Source organism: Struthio camelus, chromosome Z (genome assembly GCF_040807025.1).
Source record: "Struthio camelus isolate bStrCam1 chromosome Z, bStrCam1.hap1, whole genome shotgun sequence".
Taxonomy (NCBI): domain Eukaryota; kingdom Metazoa; phylum Chordata; class Aves; order Struthioniformes; family Struthionidae; genus Struthio; species Struthio camelus.
The window spans coordinates 23232227-23254043 of record NC_090982.1 but is presented as its reverse complement, the minus strand read 5'-3'; the positions used below and the strand labels follow the sequence as shown (position 1 = coordinate 23254043).

The 21817-nt window shown below is 39.0% G+C and overlaps 1 protein-coding gene across 3 annotated transcripts in view; it reads left to right on the top strand.

The window, feature by feature from the left end:
- BNC2 (basonuclin zinc finger protein 2) overlaps window positions 1-21817 on the top strand; it is a 360399-nt gene that overhangs the window by 119324 nt on the left and 219258 nt on the right. Inside the window, exon 1 of one of the 3 annotated variants that reach the window (XM_068928906.1) lies at window positions 6272-6314. The exons of the other annotated variants lie outside the window; for them this stretch is intronic. Within the exon in view, the coding sequence (XP_068785007.1) occupies window positions 6312-6314 (3 nt within the window). The 5' untranslated portion in view covers window positions 6272-6311. Of the gene's footprint in view, window positions 1-6271; window positions 6315-21817 lie in introns of those variants that run through there. 3 annotated transcript variants of the gene reach the window in all.

The following is a 21817-nucleotide window of genomic DNA, read 5'->3' as shown; positions in this document are numbered from 1 at the left end:
ATTTATAGTGACCTAGAGATATGCATTTAACCAGAAGTTCCTTTATATATATTCCATTCAAAAAGGTTGGAAGTATGTGTAGGGGGTGTAAAATATATCATGAGCCTCTTTTTTCAAACTAACTGAAAGCACTGTAGGAAAAAAAGGATATGTTGCATGAGTGCTATAGAATAGGATTTTATTTTTTCCAGAAACTGGTATCCAAATGGACAATTAAATTACCACCTAAAGTACTATGGCAAAGGAGAAACTGGATTTCTAATTGCCACTTCTGTTTTTAACCACAGGAACTGAATTGCATCTGTAGAGAATTTAGTATGAGGTATTGCTAGTGTTTCACGATTAAATTCTTCTGTTATTTTATATTTTTGTGCGCTGTTGTTTGCCAAAGATGCCAGAAGCACTGTGAGTTCCCAGCAAGAGGAGCAATTTGTAGACATTATTTCATGACTACGGTTGTTCAGTAAGAAGAAACTGTGAGTGACAAGTTACACTGCAGCTTCTTTGTCAAGGCTTTCTCTACATTTTGCTCACTTCACCCTACCAACCTCATTGTAGTAACTATGATTTTTCTGCTCCTTGAAAAAGTATTACTACAAGTATCAATAATGCCAGGCCATGATCCAGTTGCACAACTGTAGTGATTTGAAATAGCTATGGCTGTTGTGTAAGTATTGAGAAAGCTTTGAGAGCTTTTCTAGACCGTACTGTAGTGCCATAATGGAAGGACAAAGGAACAGACTGCTGATGGCCAGACTTTAGATTAAGAGTCTTTTGTATAAATTGCATAATTCTGAAAACACACTGTATGGGTCTCTGTGTGTGAGTCAAAAGATAGCTGACAGAAACAGCAGAGTTAATATAGTGGCCTTTCATTCTGTACCCAATTTACCTACCAGTGTAGGCAGCCGTTTGCCACCACATCAAGAAATGGAGAGTTTTTCCTAGAATGATGCTTTAGTATGAAGGTGCAAATGTTTCCATTAGTTCTGCCTTGGAAGAAGTCTGTATTCAGCCCCTTGGGAAAGCTTCCATGCAGATGGTGGTATGGAAGCGCCGAGAGCCAGCCCCTGGCAGCCTCATAGGCAGTTCATTCCAGCTCGTCTGAGGAGGAGGAACAGAAGGATTGTACTAACCTCTGCACCTCAGTGTCCAAGAGATCCTTTTCCGTGCCTTGTGAACTCAGTGGATGACTGTCATTTCAGATACTTCTCCAGAGATATAGGAACCTGAACAAGCAGCCAGAAAACTTTTAACTGAAGATGTGAATTCCCTCGTTCGCCTTCTTCTCAAGGCTGTGCAGCTGTCTCCTCTGGCACTAGCCCCTGCATTGATTCCAAATCCTACATAGGAAAGGATCCTTATTGTTGCAGAGGAGGAGTCAGACAAGCTCCCAGATGTTAATTCTCTTATAACTTCCATGTGGGCTTTTGTCGGTACTAAATGTCCAACTTCCATCAAGGAATTAATATTATTTACATTGCTCAAAGATACTACCTAATATTGATTCTTCTGCAGTTTTTCAGTTCAAAATAGTCTGTTCTCCATCTTCAGACCACTGTCTCACCCTCTCTGATTTTGTGCCAAACCCCTAATACTCTACCTCTCCCTCAGAAAAGAGGTTGACTGAGAAATTTTTTCTGCATAGATCTGTTTCCCAACATGCTCTGATTTCTAATACTGCACTCTCTCCTTTCCCTCATGTCAGCAGATTAAAGGTTAATGGAGCACAGAAATTTCTAGATTGAAGATTGTTTGAAACAGCTTGAACAAAGCATTCAGTGGTACAGTTAGGAAGTAGTAACACACTTGGTATACTGGGGAAGTGTGTACTCAATGAGTACAATTGATGATTTTCCTACAGAGATGAGCCCGACTTTCATATCTTTCATCTTTCCCAGGTAGGCACTTTGTCAGGTGTCAGAAGTGGGTAGAACAACGAACAACCAAGGCTATCTCTTGTCTTCCTCTCCCACATCACATAAATTTTGAGTCTTCAAGAATTCTAAAAACCTGAAAAAGATAAATGGATGTTGTGTCTCATTTGGTATCTTTTTAAGCATTAAATTTTGCCTTTGCAGCTTAGTGATTTCTTGGCACCTTGTTATATTATTTCATGGTGTCCAGGAGGACAATGGGAGATGGACCAGTCTTAAGATAGAAAAGTCAACTACTTCTGGAATGGTGGTATCATGGTGGAATGATGGAATGAGCTGTATCACAGGCAGTCCGTAAGAGTGTGTGTCTGAACTGAAGGCTGGAGAGCATCACTGGACCTCCAAGGTGGATCACCATGGGCAGATGTTCTTAGCAATGCCCTAGGGACCCATAGTTTGTGCCAGGTGTTAGTTTCCAAATTTTTGTTGCAGTGATGATGGTACTAAACAAAAGCTTTGCTCTGATAGCCCAAAACAGACTGATGTCACACCTTAGAGTGTATTCCTGAGCCATGTAGCCCTGAAAGACCTCTCAGTCCCTTTCCAACACAGCAGTATTCTTTCTATCTGCAGTGTGCATGCTCTCTGAGATCTGTGTCTAAGCTGTTTGTGAAAGGTGATTAAGAGAAGCAGATGTTATATCCTAGAGAACAGTCTGTACAAATTTGTTTCGTAAAGAAGACCATTTCATCACAGGAAAATGTTTAGGCATCCGTAAGACAAAAAAAAAGGGTTCTAAACTGGTACTTTAGATTATCTAGGCATATATTTCAATCCAGTGTAAAAGACAGTTTTGTCACAAGAGGAATCTAAACTCTGCCACCTCTCAAGTAAATTTTGCTCCAAAGTATTCTGTAAAGAAATTAATCTGACCTTGGTTGATGTCCTCTTTTTTTCAATGGATATGATATGATGAGGAAGCCTTTGTACCTGAGAAGTCATTGCTATGAGGGTCAATGCTACTGTTTTGACTGAAGTGAGACTGAGGATCTTTAGTTTGGTGGGAAGACTGTTTATGAAAGAATTAACAGACCTGTATAAAGTATAGATAAATAGAAAACTACTATTTGCTCTGCCTCGGAAGAAATGAATGAGAAGAAAGCCTGTCAAGTGAAAAGTAATTGCAAGCACAGACAGATCACATTCAGCATTTGAAAACCTGAGCCATATGTATACATTTGAGGTTGCAGGCATAGGTTCATTTTTAAACTCTACAGTCTTCTATATCAGTATACGTAAGTATACATTCACACTTATCCTAGATGAGCTTAAAGGTAGGCATGTTAAAAAGGTACCTCTGTTTTTACAGCTCATGAGTTCGAGTCATTTAGATGCTGGAAAATTTCCTGAAATGCAGGAGTACACCTTTAAAAGAAAAACTGTGTTCTAGCAGAAAGATCAGATTTTTCAGAATAGCAGTAGTTTCTGAAGACCTTGTGTTCTGAATGATTATATTATCATCCATAGACTACATTCAAGTTTTGTTTGCCTCTGGCAACAGAACAGCTTTGATTGCATATATACTCACTTGACTTTCCTCTTTGCTCCAAATGCAATTCTTCATGCTGAATGTTTATACCGCTGTACTACATATTCATGGTAAACATAAAGAAAACTTGATTCTGTATAGCCAAGCGTCTTGAAAAATGTTTTATGTTTGTAAGGAAACACTCCTTTTCCTTCCCTAACGCCCAGCACAAGTAACAATTCTAATTTAAATGAAAAGTCAAGATTATTTGTTATAACCAGAAGGAAATTCTGGGGACACACGAACATCATTTGGAAAACTGCAGCTTTCCTTCCCAAATTATCAACATCTTCATGTCACATCATAAGCTGAACTGTTAACTAGATGGAGATTATAAAAAGTATGTTCTGTGGGCAGCCTAGCCCATATTTGTCCAGCGCTTTATTTCTTTCTCTGAAGTATATGATACTAACCACTGTTCATTGTGGCTGCTTTGGCATTTGTAAAGTCTCTGTTGTTCTAGAACAACAGAGAATCAAGCTTTAATTTCCTGAAGTCATATGCGCTAGTCACACAAACTTGGAGTCCAGAGGCATATTGTCCTAATTCTAAACTTGCTCACATCAGTGGTGGTAGGAACCGCTACTTTCTTTGTCATTCCAGAAACATGATTCTCAATAGAAAAAGCACAGTTATTTTCAGTGCAGATGACACAGGGCATTCTTTTTCAGCAGATCTCTTCATCTGTTGTATATTTTGAAATACAGCACTTGTATGCTGTTATGTATTGAAGGCATATCTTTCTAACCTGTGCTTATTTCCATGACCTCTGGGTAGTACATGTGGAGATACAGTTCCACATGTTAAGATGCAAGAAATAACATGATGCTATCTAATAAAAGAGCATATCCTAGTCTTTTAAATGTGGTAAACTCTTCCTCCTACTCCTCCTCTTCTGTTTGCACCCTGTATTTGCACCCTATAGTTGTCGTTCATCTGTTAATGTCTCATTCACTTTGTAAACTCCTTGGGCAGGAGGACCTATCTGCTTGTGTCTTTCTGTAAAGCATCTGTGGAACCACAATGGCATGTCGGTAATAATGATAACAGAATAATCAGTCACAAGGGAGTGCTAGTCAACTCTCATGAGTTACAATCAGTGTTGTATTCTGCAGAACTAGGAATGTTTTTACCTCCTAATTTGGTTTACACACATCTGTAATGACCTGCAAGACGAACAGAACAAGGGCATCAGGACAGTTGGTATCAGTTTCCTTTCTAATACAAGTTCCAAAGTAGGTAAGGATGTGTTTCCAGTGTTTTGAAAACGATTTCCTTGCCTGTTTGTTTAGTGCACTCTGTCAAGTTTACAGCAAAGATAATTCAGCTGTGGGAGAATTAACCTGAGAAGTGAAGAAGGGCAAAGAGCACCAAAATTCTTCTCCATGAAGTTGGCTGTGCTGCCTGCCATTCAGAACAAAATAAAGTAAATTCAGGTAAGTAAGTAAATTCAGGTCTCAGAGGTCTGTGATAATAGTTTCAACAATTCAAATACCAGGTAAACTTTTCTTGTGTATGGTTCTATAACACTACACTTCCTATTTCCATTTGCAATCATTCTGTCTTTACGCAAAAGGGTTAACAGAGGGCAAATGAGACACTTAGTGCTTTCTTTTTCCCATCAGTGTTCTTTGTAATCATCAAGGAAATACTTCTGCCTCTTCTTCCCCTTTTCTTTAATTACAGAAAAAATAAAATGCCACTAGAATACCAAAGTGTTGGTAGCTTTGGTAACTAGTCCCCTAAGCAAACTGTTCTGTCAGTAATCATAACCTAATTACCACAGGCAAATGGAAAAGATTTTCTTTTTCCTTTTTTATTTGTTCGGCGGGAGGACGGGCCATAGGTGGCGGAGAGATCTTTAGGTCTAAACAGAGAACTTTCAACAGTCACAATAGTCTATATGTTCAAAGAAGAAGAGGAAGGGAAAAAAGCTGGAAAATTAAAAAAAAAAAAACCCACCCTCTGGCAGCTGATCAAGTGCTTGTTGAGACAGAGCGGCGAGTGAGTGAAAGGCAGGACTTGCCTGCTCAGTGTTGTGACTCTGCAGAAGTCCTGAAGTGACACATGCATCACAAGCCTGTCACAACGCTGGGAGAGGCCAGGGGTCACGGTTAAGAGCAGGGTGTTGCTGGATAAGGTTGAGGAAGCAGAGGTGGCCCCTCTGTGCTCTGTGTGTGGGTCTGTGTACTCCTTTCCCGTCAGAGCTGGCCCAGCACAGCCAAAAAAGCGGTTCCTTGGCAGGGCTTAATGGCAGGATGATGTAGTCTGTTGTGACTAGTGCATTCCTTTCAGGTTAAACTAGGGAAATGGCATTGTGTTAAAATTCCAAGTCGCATGAATGTTTTATTGCCACAAGTGCATTCAGGCCTCAAGGGGAGTGTGTGCGGTGGGGAAAGGGGGAGGGAGGGTGACTTAGCGACTCAGGAACTATCAGAAGAACACTTCCCTTGGAAAATTTTACCCGGCGGTGCGAAGCTGACGGGCTGTGATAGTCACTTAGAAGGGTTTCGCTTTTCCTAAGCTGCGGCTGTTTAAAATCTTGCAGTCCAGACAATTAACAGCTGAAGAAAATATGACAAGACACACGCAAAGAGGCTGGGAGATAGAGGGGAAGGAATGCGCCAGAGCCGAGCTGGGTTGCCGGCTTGTGTAAACTGCCAGATCTCCCCCTACCCCTCCCTCCTCGCTACCCTGCTCCCAGAGCTGTGGGCTTTTTCTTTTTTTTTTTTCCCTCTCTCTCTCTCTCTCTCTCTCTCTCTCTCTCTTTTTTTTTTCCCCTGTCTGCTGAAGGCCAGGAGTGATCTGTTAACTGTACACCACTGACTGGGAGGCCAAAGCAGCTCATGGTACTGTATGTTACCATTACTACTCCCTCATTCCTTTTTACGTTTTTTAAACATTTCTTTGTATTAAGGGTTTACATGGCTCAGAAGGATTTAATTTTAGACTACAAAAGGGCAAATAATGAAATATAGCTAGCTGAATGCTGTGCATTCTGAGATTTGATTTGATTTGATTTTTTAAGGAATTAAACTTATGCATCCAGTTTGCATTAGTCGTAAGTAAGAATTTCTATCAACATTTAAACAGGGTTATTTAAACGAGCAACAATACAGAGTTTGGAATGATAGCTGTGTGGATATCGTCCTTGGAAAGAAACTTTGTTTTGAGTCAGACTAATGTTTTTCAGTTTCTCTGTGTTTTCATTTGGTCTGTGACTTCCCTCGTCTTGTGCCGTGCATGATTTTTAAGTGAATTTTATAAAATACTGCAAAGTCCTCAGTTCAGATGTCTGTATCAATTTGATGTTGTAAGCATTTGTACATACATGCTGCCGGTGATTAGTGTGAAAATAATCTGCGTGGATATGTTTATCAAAAGATGGGTACCTGTGTGTTTGGAAATGTTTGTCCACGGCGTTTGTATGCTGCTGCCGTCTATACGCACTCAGACCACGCAGCCCTCTTTACGCTTCACGCATGTGCTCTCATACAGTCCCTGGAGTCAAAGAGGCTACAAGGATGTAAGTGAAGACTGATTCTCTCCTCTGTGGGTGAAAATGGTCTAGATCTTTATTAATTATAAATTTGTGTAAGCATCTAGATCTGTGTGCGCGTATGTTGCTGTGTGTGTATAGGCACAGTTGTTTGTGTTTACCAAGTGAGAAACGATGACACTCATAGGGAAGACTCAGTGCCTTGCAGACGCTTTTGTGCAGTCATTGTTTCACTTCAGAGGTGTACAAAGTTAACTTTACTGTAGCTCACGTTGTTAGCATTGTTACTGCCAGACCTTTCATTTTTCAGCCAGGGTTCATCCGGCCCATATGGTATTATACATTCGATTGGTGAATGATATGATATCAGTGATATCAAACATCATACACAACACTGAAAGGATTTGAGTTATAAGACTTCTGTGTGCTGTCAGTTCATAATAACTAATGACCCTCGGGGCACTTTGCAGGATTCGTATGGAAAGTAGAGAAATTAAAGTACTGTTTTGAAAATAAAACAAAGTTTTGTAAGTAAAGGTCAGGAGACTCTGAAAGAGAAATTTCTTCCACCTTATAAATATGTAAGTATGTAAATAGTGGGTGTGTATGTGTTTGAATACGTATACATATGTAGTTTTTTATTGGTATGTACAACTTACTCTTCTTTCTGAATTCTGCAGTTAAATCTTACCGTGGTATACCCTAACAGCATATTGAAATACTTCATTTGTTTTAAATCTTTTCTATTATAAAGCAACTGCACGCGTGATATTTTTTCATTTGTCTACACATTTACCAGGAAATCCAGTTATGTATGACATTTATTCCTTTAAAGACTGTAACATTAGAAGGGCAAAAAAATCCCTTTATCCTGTGTTATCTGCTGCATGGGAGGTGTTAGGACACCTAGGTTTGCCTGCATGCTTTATTTATTTTGTTTGTGTAAAAAAAGATGATTTTGTCAGATAAACATTAATCTGATTATTTCCTGTTTATGATAGCTGGGTGGTGGTATTTTTTAACAGTTAAATTGACAAGGCTTATGGAGGGTCATAAACTCAACAAGCAGTTGGCCATACAGCAAAGCTAGGATTTATAAATGGAATCATTACTTCAAATTTCAGAAACACTCATTAGCATCTTTCATAAATTCTAAATGATATCCACTTTGAATATGTATTATCTGCTTTGAACTGTATTGACTACAAACGGTTAGGAGTTTACCTTTAATAATTTGCAGATGAAAATTTTAAAATGACAGTTTTCAATGAAAAGTGGCAAGTGACGTGCTCATGCAACATAAGTAGGTATTTATTTATATGACTTATTGTGATTATTAGAAAAATAATTTCCCAAGTCAACGGCAGTAAATTGTAACTCTTTTCCTAAAAACTGAAAGGAAGAATAGTTTTAAAATATCCTGCAAGCATATTCCACGGTGATTTAACCAAAGGTCTTACTTTACATTACCAGTTACAAATCTGACTTCAAACTAAAATGAAGTTCCGTAATTATTTTTATAACAGAAGATCCAATTCTCTGTTGCTTTGCCCTTTTTGCATCATAATTCATGTCTGTTTATAGTACTGTAGAAATACAACTAACTGAATTTTCCACTCAGATCGGAACTAGTATTTCATACATTTTTTGCACACACTTTTCTCAAGGTGCCAAATAGTAGAGAACCATTGTGTTCTTACTGTTATGTTAAAAAGCAAATAATGGGTGCTACACAACGGCTGGGAATTTCAGAGATTGCTGAGCCTTAATTGCTAAGCATGTTCTGGATTTCATAAAATGGTGAGGCTAGTGTTAAGATGATGAGGTTAAAAATAATACACTTAACTTTTTTTTTTTCTTTTTTGATACTTTGGAATACATTGACTTTGCCTTTAACATTTTGGTTTGCAAATATAAAGTAGAAACTAAGGCTATATTTTACTTATATGCTTCCAGCAGCTGAGGTGCTCCCTAAATAAATAAATAAATAAACAAATCAAAAGAAGATAGCTGGAGATGGACCAAACACGTGTGGCTATATGTACACACACATGCCCATATATGCACTTACATGTATATATGTGTGCGCTCACTGAATATATACATGCACACACATATATGCACACATTATATAGATACACATCTATATGCACACAGGTATATACTCATTTAATTTATACTAGTATAAGCCTCTAATGTAGACTTGTTTAAACCTGTTTAAAGTTTTCTTTAACTACGTTAAACTAGACCAGTAATTCACTGAATAAAGACTCTGAACATGATCTGGTTTTGCATGTTGGCTGAGCCATGGTAATTGGCTACATCCATTTACCGCAACAAATGTGAGGTAAAAATGTGTGTGCATAAACCTCTTTCACAGTACTTCAGTCATCCACATTTTATTTCAGATTTACAGTGGATGATAAATGTACATGCATTTAGGTATTGTGGTTCAGCTGATATGTAACAATATATTAAACCGTGATAATTCAATGGTATGACTGAACTAAAAACTAAAATCTGGGTAAACATGGCTAGAACTTGTTTAAATAGATTTACCTTAGGGTTTTCGTCTACTGTAATTGGATCCATTTTTAGAGGAATTTTAACGTTGAGATGCCGCCTTCCTAATAGAGACAGATCTTTAATAATGATGGTTTATATTTATTTTCTCTAGAAAGAGTATTTATTTGCAATAATAAGAAAGTTTAAATGGTCATTCTGACAATTCTCCCATTTCAGTAGGTCTTGAGATACCGTTTAAGGGCATCTACATTGTGTTCATGGTATGCCCACCACATCAAGAAAATTAAATAACAGGAAAAAATCTTAGAGAACTGAATATTAACAGTTGTATAGTGTTTCACAGAGGGTTTTAAGTGCAGTCTTTATATACCCTAAACTCATGTAGTAGTCAGTACTGTACTGAATTTTGAACAAGATTTCAATTATCATCACTCATCACCTTTAGATCTGAATTTTTTCATGCTTCCAGCTCTGTCAAAGATATGTTTTGTTTTGTGGGTTTTCAGTATTTTATTTTACACTTTGGTCAAAATTCTCCCAGCTGTTTTAGAGTTTCAAAAATTTGCAGCATTTATTTTGCAGGTAGATCAAAAGCCAATAGCTTTGAACCTTGTTAGGTAAATCGTTCTCATTCACAAGGTCTTTTAAGGCCAGATTTGAAAAATATTACTTGGATATTTGGGCTATGAATAAGCAAAGCAGTTACGCATGGAGAGACTTTTCATGTGCTTAGAATTATGCACTTGGCTTATATAGCTCTCTTGTGTGGAGCCCACGTTAGGAAAGACTATAATATGAAAAGTAGGAGAAATAATACATGCATGTTTTTAGGAGAAAATTTTGACAGAAAAATACACAGATGATTCATTTTCTCATTCTCACTATGTGGCAATGTTTGTAAGCTTTATTACTGGAGAGAACTCGATGTCTGACTGTACGCCTACCAAAACCAGTGGCAAAATTAGACAGTGGGGAGGCCTAGAAATAAACTGTGTGCTGGGGCAAGTGCATATGCCGTAATCTCTCTTTGCTCATTCTGTTTACACCTTCAGAAAAGATTCCTTCCTCTTTTTTGGGGCAGACTTGGGAAGACAAAATCAGCTAGTAGTTTAGGGAAATTTTCTTTTCTTGTCTGTAACAGGTGCATGACACAACAGGTCTCCTCTCTAGCATTTTCATGTACGTGTTAGGATTATGCAACTTCTTTCTTTCTTTCCTTCTTTCTGTCTTCCTTCCTGATTAAAAAAAAAAGGGCATTCTTTACAAAATTGCTTCAGAATGTAGACTCTCTGTAAGTGAACTGCTTAAGAGTAGTTATTCTTGTACTATTTCAAGGTGTTTTCTTCTATCTCTAGGTAAGCATATAGCCTTATATCCTGACCAAGGATTATCAGAGCTGTATAAGATAGGAAAAGTCTGACCATTAGGCAGATCTAGCGATAGCCTTTTTTTGGGGCACTGTGTTTTCACCAGATCGTTCCTGCACCTTGCTAGACTGGGGTGTGAAGTGGAACGCAGACACAGGCACCTCTGCACCTTCTCGGTGTGGACTGGGCCCCAACATCCCTGGCACCCATGGTTGACAAAGTGTTGATGTCACTTCCAGGCACTGTTCTCTCTCTCCCCCCTCCCCCTTCTCCCTCAGGTTTGTTAACGGACTTACAGAAACGTGTTTGAAACAAGTAAAGGAGGATCTCCAGTGAGTAGGCTAGTGGGTTTAACAAAGTCAGGAAGAAGCAAACAAACAGGTTGCTCCTTAACTGGAAACTAAAGAAGGTTGATAAACTGTTAGGAAATAAATCTGTCTTGTTCTTGACTTGGTACTGCATATAAGATGGGGGTTTTGTCACAGCAAAAGTGCTCCGTCAACGCTGTTGCTGAGCATTGGAGAGTGTTAGTTGTGGTGGGATGAGCAGGGATGAGCACAGTAGGACATGTGCCTACAGCTGTGCTGGTCTACAGAGTAGTGCGTGCTTCTCCCTTTTACATGACTAGCATTATATAAGGGACTAAATACCATGTGAAAAGACTTACTGTATTAATATTTATTTTATTTATTTAGCTAGTCTTTACTGCCAAGCAACTGGTTCTTGCCAGATACTTAGGGGACTTAGCTGACTGATACAGACATGAGACCCACCACGTAACACTATCAGAAATCTAAATTATTAAGCTTTTTCAGTTTAAATATTTTCCTTTAGAAACTTCTCTGCAACCTTTGTGGTTACGATTTGAATTGACAGGGTTTAAGTGTAGACCTCAAAATGAGAGAAAGCAAAGGGAGAAGAATCACATTTTACATCTAATTTGAAGAATCTTCATGTTCCTCCAAAAAAGTGAGAGCTGATGGGATGTGCTGTTTGTTGGGGAATCTTACTATCTTACTGTTGCATGCAACAGTTTAGCACCTCCTCAGTCTCTTGCCAGAAGTCCCAATAATCTGTGAGAAAGAGTGTGATAAAGATTTTACATACAAACAAATTGGAAAGCAAAAGTAAAATACTTGTCTTTTGGGGATTTGGAAAATCTGTATACGGGGGAAAAGTTTTCAAGTTAACAACAATGCTCAGTGACACGGGTGTGTATTGGCAGTGTTCTTATTGTTCATGAAGCAAATCATGTTCACCCTTTTTACCTCCTCCATTCTCTGCGAGCAATTTCATGCCTCACTGGCAAGAAAACCCCACCTTAATTCATTGATTTCACTCCAAGGACTATATTATGATAGTCCATCCCAAACAACTTGTTAATTTAATATTAGGATTTTACTGATACGCTGACCTTTTGTTGGAAAGCTACACTAGGTAGGAAGCCAGATAATCATCTACTGAACTTTCTTACAGAATTTGTTTTAAATTGTTGGTGGGAACACGGATTTGTAACCTTGTATGTGAAAAGAACACGAAGGATAGCTGCAAATTTGGAACCAGCAGATTCCAGATATGGCCTTCCACAACTGATTTATAACATTGTGTGAATAAACACACAAATTCCAATTTAATTACAACTTCTTATACAGATAATACTTTGTTCTCCAAACACTCTCAATTTTTTCTGCAGCTGTTTACTAATATTCTTTGATTGGAAGGGGTGTGTTAGAGCTTTATCATCATGAAGGGAACACTGCTCCCTCTGCTCCCTCCCCCACCAAGTAAGTTTTGCATCAGACAGCTGTCTAGAAAATTGAGAACAGTGTCTTCTAGCCCCTTGTTTGCCTCCCTGATCCAATTTTGGGTTCAGATAATTTGGATCCCTCCATCAGTACATGTATTACAGCTTCAAAATGTCCTCATTGTGAATTTTCCTGTAAGCATATAATTTTTGGATTGTTTCCTTGCAAACACATAGCCTGGACTATCTGGAGCTGAGAGATGGCCACCTGTATGTGTATGTATGTCTAGTTCTTCCTCATCTCTTTAAGCTGTGCAGCTCCTTTTTTTCTCCCTTTCCCTAAAAATGGCTGCTGTTTATGTGTTATGTGTTAAGGTAATTACTAGTATGCTATTTTTTAAATTAAACTTGGATGTGGATAGCATATACATACTCAAGTATACTTCCTTTGTCTTCTCATGTAACTTACCTGACAGCATAGTTATGTGAAAGGACATTGGTTCTGTTATCCTTGATCATCAAGATGGATTTCTATCCTTAAACATGTATGCTACAGAATTTGGCTTAATCTTTGTAGGATTATGTACAGCTGTGAATCTCAGATACAAAACTCTGCAGTTGTGGACATATTTTTAGCAGTTTTGCGTGTTTGAAATTTAAATAAATTCTTTATTTCTTGTTGCAGGTTCAAGGTTTTATTCCAAATCATGAGTATCAGAAATCTAGTTTCCCCTTAGTTATTTTTACACCTTTCGTTCCAACAAACATTATCATCTCTCTCTTCTGCATTTGTTCACTCTTACAGTACACGTTGGATCAGATATTCATTTCTTCCTCCACTTTATCTTTCTTGGGATTTTTCTTTTCTTCTAGGCTGCATCTTCTGCTGCAGTTTTGTTAGCAATGAGAACACTGTTGTATACTCTATTAAAAATCAATCCTTCATTGCAGTCAGTGTATGGATCTGCCAAATGCCCTTACACTTCTGACGTAGGTACTTCTGCTATAAATCCTAAAATGCCACAGGTTGTTGTACCTGAGTTCCTTGATCTGCATGTGATAATCAGGTTCCTTCTGTGGCATATCTTAGATGTTAGAGCTGAAGCAAGTGCTGCAAGTTCTGTCTTCTGTATCACAGATCCATTTTTTGGATCTTTTTGTGTTACCTGGATGGCTATGGTGACCATCTGCAGATTCATCCTTGTAAATGCATTGTTTCTGAGGGCATGCCTGTCTCTCATGACAAGGGTTCTTTTGGTGCCAGCAGGCATAACAGAAACCCCAATTAAAAAAATTGGATCAGCCTCTAGTCTAGAATTTTTAAGTAAAAAACGAAAATGGGTAGAGGAAAAGGACAGACATTTCCTCTATCAGGTGGGGAACAAAACAGAAATGAAGACCATCCTCCCCCTTTTTCCTGGACTTTCAATTTTGCCTTGGCATCTGGATTTCTGGCATCATCTATAGGAATTCAGAACATGCTGTTACTTCCTCAGGAATTTCAAAGGTACTTTCTGCAGACTGTCAGGCCCCTTTGAAGCTACAGAAAAATTTCCACAAACACTGACAGTGGCATTCCCTCGATGGTGGCCTGTCTTCCTGTGACCTGTTCAAATTATGTCACTCTTAATCTTCCCTTGATGGTCACTAGCGCTGGCCTCAAAAGATGCTGAAGTCTCATTTCTGTGTAGAAGAGGCATCTAGCTCTGGGCATTTTCCATTAGCAGCACCAGTCATTGAAGTGTCTTTCACTCTTTCACTTCTACCTCGTCACAACTTCTCTCCCTTTGGCCTATCTTTTCAATTCCTAGTCAGAAGAGCATCAACACTAATTTCTTCTGTGGCCAGGCCCTTATTGCCCCTGGGCAGACTTGGTATAGAAAGGCAGTGTTTATACATGTATGTCCATGTCTACTTGGGAAAAGGTTTCACAGAGGTTTCCCCCCTGCCCTGTTCCCCCCCCCCCCCCAATAAGTATTACCTCAAAAGCCCCTTTTGACATAAAAGGCTGTGCCTCCTGCGCTCCCCACACTTATATCCTGGATGGGTGGGAGGGAGAGAGGTCAGGAGGGATAGATGGAGAAAGCCCTTTATGCTTGTTGTTGTATCTTTTGTTTCTGCTGATGATACACAAAGCAAGTTGTAAATAGCTCTTTCACACACAGTTGTTATTCCTCTGAGAGAGATACAGCGCAGTAGTTGTGCTCTCAGCACTGCTATGCCCCAGGGATTGGAGAGGGACACTTTAAAGACCCTTTTCACTCATTTCTGCAGCTTTGACAGAAAGAAATTTAGCTTTGTATCAGACAAATGTCATCCAACCATTAAAGCTTGAACATTATTTTAAAATTTTTAGTAGTAGTCAGCACAGTATCAAACAATCTCAAACTGTGAATTTGCATTATATGCAGAGTCCAGAGTGTTTGAATCCTCATACACTGCCTGCCTTTTACATCATAGCACAAATATAAAAAGAAAGAAAGAAGAAAGATGGGTACAAATTGTATTTTAAATAGATTATTTTACAATGGAGTAATAACAAGGTTTAATTCAATTTATTCCCCCATCAGTCAAACTAGGTTCACAAACCTGGATAATATTAGAATTCATGAAGTGAAAGACTGTAAATGCTTGGCTAATTATACTTGTTCTCAACCGGATTTTAATATTTTTCCCACTTGGGAATACCAACGACAACACAGATTGTAGTGTACATTTCTGTATTAAACTTATCTGAGAATATTTTTTAATTCCTAGGAGATAAACTTTCTCTAATATGTTTTTCTATGATGTAAAATGTTTGTGTTCAGGGAGCCTCTTTGTTTGTCTGTTTGCTCACATTCAGAATATTATCTGTTTCCATTTTTTGCCTTCCCTTATGCTTGAAATATGATGCTGATTGTACTGTTAATTTTTATAGTTTGAAATCAATAAAATCCTCCATTTTTAATATACTTAGCACTGCTGAAAAAGTTGCAGTTTGCTATACTGGAGTTCTGCAGATATCAAGGGCCATTTTAGAAAATTCAGATCCAGTTTGAACCCTAATGTAATGGATAATTGCGTATAATACTTAGGAATGGAGGGAGATCCAGGGAGTCCAGAGACATAAACTAGATCTAGAAATTACTTTGCACTATTGCTTTCTGTATTGTTTTGGATAGGTGATGACAGTGATGATCATATGAATAGAAAGGCAAGATGGTGCAGTAGGATGAAAAACAGTACCAGTTCTCACACAGTCATTCATCTCTGATGGTCTATAAAGCACTTGCTGGTGGTCTGAAGAGCCCTACGGTCTATGGAGAGTCATGTGGTGCTAGTGTTCTTTGCTTTCTGCTGCCAAATATCACAAACATTTGCCTTTTGCTACTTTTCCATGTATATAATCACTGTGGGATGTTAAGTAATTGCAGGTGGAAGGGGAGGTGTTCCACATGATCATGAATGGGAGGGGAAGTGGTCCACACAGCATTTTCACTCTTAAGATGTGGTCCATGTTACTAAGCAGCTTGAGAACCCATAAAGCAGAGGAGAAGGAAAAACTGGAATATAAATGCAGGAGAGATGTGACTCAGTTTATGTGTGGTACTTTAGTTAAGGAAGAACAGAAAGATGCAGTAATGGAAAATAAAAAGTCACTGGGGTTGAGCTGGCCACACTAAATGGGAAAGTAAAAGGTGAGAGCTGAAGAAAGTTGACTTACTGGCTTGAAAAAAATGGTTAATGGAGAAAGTCCCATGCACATGGAACAGTGCAAGGAGGGAAAAAGGGCTGATATGAGAAGTAGGGAATGAGACCATGTTATTAGGTAGCTGTAGGGTCTTAAAATATACCATCAAAAGGAATCATTGGGATACATTCAGATCCCCTGGAAAATCAGATGTCAATCTGCCTCATTGAATCCATGTGCCTCCATGAAGAAATTTGAAAGCTATGGTGGTAATTTTGAACTAGATGCGGATCTAAATTGGAAAGTGAAGACAACAATACAATATTATTCTGCTTCCTGGAGAAAGTGACCATTCTTTGCTGAAGTGCTCTCATCCCTTGTAGTTTAGAGAGTACAGAGTTAGACAAAGGCTGTGAAAGTGGGCATGGGGTTTTTTAGACACGAGGTAAGATAGCCTGGGGCTTTAGACAAGGGATAAGAACAGAATTCTCTGTCATTGTCACAGATAGGAGTGACCATGGGACGCTGAAGAACATGAGCTAGTGATTATGCTAAAGAACACAATGATCTTGTTATGAAGAGAAGATAACTTGTTACTTGGAGGTTGTTGTCGCTGATAGTATAAGAAAAACAGCCACTGTATATAAAGGTCTGTAGCTGGTTCAGAAAAAAAACTAACTTGAATTTTTACAATTAATAGTAGATCTAATAGGCAGATCTGTTTCAGAGAGCATGAGAAAGGTAGGTTTTTTTATATTCCGGGGGGAGATCTTAAATCCTATGAATACTTCATTTCAAACACGGAGCTTTGCCTGTGCAGCAGCTTTCTGGAAAGTTAATACTTTGCACTAGATTAAAGAGGTCTGTTGTGTTTGCCATGCTGTACTTGATGGTGAGATACTGTGTGATGTTTCAAACACCGCGATTCTTTATTGTTTGGATGCGTTATTTGATTTTAAGTGCTGGACTGCCCAAAATGAAGGGGCTTCCTTGTGAAACGCAAATTCTCCATCCATTTAAGTGATATTTTCTTGAGGGTTGTGTTTTTTAGCCACAGATGAAACAGATCCTGGAAAGTTCAGGTGTCCAGACACTCACACATTTGTGTTATATAACCTTCAGTCCATCACAGAGGAAATTGATTTATAATGCAATAATTGCACCCATGTATCAGGTCACGGCTGTTTTTTGGTCCATCGAGGGCTGGAGTTCAATATAAAAAAATGATTTACAAAGGCAAAGCGTAAACATTTAGAAATGAACTGGCATATTTTAGCTGTCTTATCAGATTCCACTTCTGCTGTCTCTTTGTCCATGTGCTAGCCCTGGAACATCTCTTACATCCTTCATACACTGTCATCTCTGTGTAGTCTTAGCGTCGATGTCACTGCCATGGAACATCTTCTCATCCAAGTAAGATATGTCTCCCTATTGCCCTTTTTTTGATGCCATCCTAAAGACAGATTCATTCTTCTAAGCCTAGGAGCAGAAAAAAAAAATCATTATGTTGGAGTATAGAAAAAAGTTGTCTGAAGAAATTCTCCCCTCAGTTCCATAGTGAAAATTGTCTTTTTGTATTTGCTTTCCAGGCTTTTAAGATCTTTGGACCAAAGCTGACAAAATAGGTGTCTTGCACAGTTAGTATTTGACAAACAATGGCAGTAAGGAAAAGGTTTCTTGCTTTCAGAATTTTTCTTTTTTTCTTCTTTTTTAAGGCATAACGTCTCAAGAAAAGTCTGTTCCCACTTCGTTTTCCAGAATAATGACTTCCCAGTCTATCTGTATGATTGCAGCTTCCTCCTTCCAGGTGGGACTAGAATTTTATTCAGATCATCCCATTTTTCCCCCGTGACTTCTGCTCAATAATCCTCCTGGTGAGGGTGGAAAATTGTTACATCTTGCCTATAGATTTGATTTTAAAACTCTTGAATACCCTGCACAATATGTGGACATCCTGCTTCAACAGTTAATGAGAATGCCTCAGCGAAAATATTATCCTGCAAAGGCATTCTTTACATTTGAAATTATTTGAATTCTTTCAAAAAAAAAAAAAGTGTTTAGCAGCAAATGACAGAAACATTTGTCTGTGGGAAAAGATTGTAAGCTGTGTTAATGGTGACATTAAACGTGTGTTTTATTTAAGGGTCAGTAGTATACCTCGCACTATACAAACAAACAACGTTCGATGGGCCCCTCCCATAAACAGACGTTCAGTGTAATCCAGATGTGAAACACTTGCAGTGGCCCTGAGGATGATTGTCTCTCTGCGCCTTGCAAGCGTGCATTTAATGATCGGGCAGAGACAACTTTCCCGGGCTGGCTTAAGGTTTTTGTGCTTCACAGGGGAAGTGTGCAAAGAACAAGTGGAACGCAGTGGGAGCAGCAGCCCCGGTGTGAGAAGGGACATGGCAGGCAGACTGGAGACAAGAGCAGGGTAAACAGACAAGGGAGGAGGAAGGCTATGGGCTTCAGGGAGCAGAATGAAAGGAATAGGATGGGGAACAGAGATGTAGCCAGGAGCAGAGTTGTTCAGAGCCTTGAAGTTTAGGATGAAGAGTTTGGACTTGAATCAGCTTCCTTTCCCTTCCACATCAAAGCAGGGAGTGACATGATCCAGGCAATAGGTGAGAAATCCCTTATACAGTGAGTTTCATGCTACATTAATAGGAAGCGTACTTACAAAGCTGAACCATTTAAGAGATAAAAAGGAGCATGAACAAAATGGTCTATAGATAAGGAATATTAATTTGATGTAAAATTTTTTCAAGCTGCAGTTTTGTCAGTAGCTGTCTAGTGGTTCGCCCTGCTTTTATGCAGAAAGCATACCTGCACAGTAACGTTTATCCAGAGTGTACAGTGGAGTAGCAGCGGCACATGGCATTGATTTTTGTGAGGTGAAAAAGCATGCAACACACAGGCTTTCTGACTATAGCTTGTTTCCTATATAGCTTTATGCTCTGAATTAGGACAGTTCAACCATAGGTAAATGGAGAGGGTCTTCAGTTATGCTTTAGTAGCCAGAAGCTCTTGGTCAGTGGCTTTTTATTTAGTTGGAAGCAGCTTGAGTAATTCAAGGTGTTTCAGTTTGTCTGTATATGAGTATGTCTTGTAGTGGAGAGATCCAGATTAGCTCGTGTGCCAAAAGCAGCCCAGCTGCAGCTTCAGAGAGCTTTGTGTGGGCTGCTTTTCTCAAGAGCAAGATAAGCTAGCTCCATTGCAAGACAGAACTCACTGCTTCAGAGTCATTCAAGATGTTTTCACCGCCTGAGTTCATTTGCATCTAGCCTTACTGTCCATTGCATGGCAAACTGCAGTGTAGAGAACTCTAACGATAATTTTAATAGGTGCCTCAAGATGATGGTAAGGAATGCATGTGTGTTGATCTTGCCTAGTGAAGACTGAGAGTTGGTTCTGCAACTGCTGGAGATTGCCAGTGCTTCCACTAGAAAGAACAAGATGCTTCCAGGTTTGACAAAGATCAAACTGCTTCCTTTGATGCAGAAACTGTCATTTTTTAGGCTAGATAGCTTGACATTTTCATTAAAAAAAAAATGGTCATCCGTTTACTTAACTAAGATCTGTTTGATCTTGTAGACTACTAAGATGAGAGACTCTTGTCCAGGCAGTGAACAAGAGAGAGTTTGTTCATAATGGCCCAACAGAGTATATATAGGGCCCAATATATAGATATTTTAGAAAGTGCGTGCCAGGCCCTATTTATTTTCCTTAGTGGCTGATGAGAGCTGGGGGAGGATGCCATAGTGGCTGAGGAACTGATGTTTCTCACTTTTTGCATGCTCCAGAATAGAGCAGTGAGCTGAATAGAAGCATGGGTATATATGTATGTTAGTATGTGTGAGTGCATATTATGTTTTATTAATGTATAAAAATAAGCATTACCATGAAGTGCAAGTGCAATGGCAAGCTTGCAACATTCAGTACAGTTCACTTCTAACTTAGAGAGTTACACTGCTGTCTTTAAAGCGTGTGTCTGGTAGGAGACTACTTTGTTAATGCTTAGAGCCTTGAAGACGGAAAACTCTTCTGCAGTGGAAGTGTTGTCATTGTTACTCATCCTTGGAGTTATACAAGACTTGACAGAAAGCTAGTTAGGGGGAGCTAGCAGCAGAAAATGTTTGTGCCTTTTGTAGATCTGTATACTCTGGATGCAGGAATTTTTTAGTTAGTAGATTCTTTCTTATGCTTTGAATTTTTCAAAGTTCAGTTTCTCGGTAGCAAAAGCACTCTCCATCCTAGCAACTATATGGATTAACATCCCTGCTCCTTCACCCCATTTTTCCACTTCTGCTGACACAACTGTTTATGGGGCTCTCCTGTAAACTGGATCTGTGGAATAGTCTGAGGTAAAATCACATTTTTTGACATTTTTGGGAACCATTTTCTGAGCTAACTCATGCCTGGGAATATCTTGTGTGATCTTGAAGCCACGTTAAACCTGTTTCTGAAGCTGCCCATATTACAAAGAATAATGATTCATGTAAATTCAGGCTCTGAAGCCTATATTCTGCACTGTAGTTAGAGTGAGATAGCTCAAAGCATAAACAAGATGTTTAAAGCCAGCATCTGATATATGGCTAATTGTTAGAGGAAAATTGAATCAAAGCTAAATCAGCAGAAGGATTTCAGTTACACATATGAGATGGGAAAAAAAAAAAAATCCATCGTGCATGTGACGCACAGTTGCACATTGTGATTCCCCAAACCGAGGTGTCGTAGATTCGTCTCCCTTGGTGCCCCTGCTGCAATTGCTTATGCCAATGAGAATTTCTGACATGCTCTGCTGGTACTAATGGGCAACCCTAGGGCAGCCCCTCTCCTCTCTCCTTCCTTTCTCTCAGTCTGCGAGTTTGGAACTTGAAACTTTATTGCGCTGTGGAGAATATAAGGGAGAACAGTTGTCCATAATGTAAAGGATGGGTGCTGTTTTTATGTGCAACACCACACACACGTGTATGTGTGCATGTATATGACCGTCTGTCTGTCTGTCTATCTACTTACCTCTTTATAGGGATAGAATTTGTTTTTTCTTTTCCAGTTTAAATGCACTTCCCTGCACTGTACTGGCATTCACATTTCCTACAATTAAACACAAAAGAGTCACTTATTTGAAAACAATTTCACATGCTGGTAGACTTGATAAATACCGTCATTGAGGTGTCTTGATGTAAATAGTGAGGCGACATTTCACTTCTAGTTTATACAAGGTATTTTGTGATGTTTCAGAAGTGAGAGTTCCTTCCTTGTGTGAGTGGGTTTTTTCCCTCTTTTTTCCCAGGCATACTGGGGTTCAAGTGCAAATTTCCATAAAATTTAAATGAGGTGCTTCCTGTAATTAATGAATAATTGTGGCTGCTCTCTGGTCTGCATTGTAATTAACCATGATCAGACTTGTTTGGGGGAGATACTGTTCCTGTTGTAATTTGACAAGCTACTGTGATTTTGCCAGATTAAACAACTGACAGCATTTACTTACAGAGTCACAGGGACAAGATCTGCTCCTACTGCAGCAGCTTCTTTTCTAA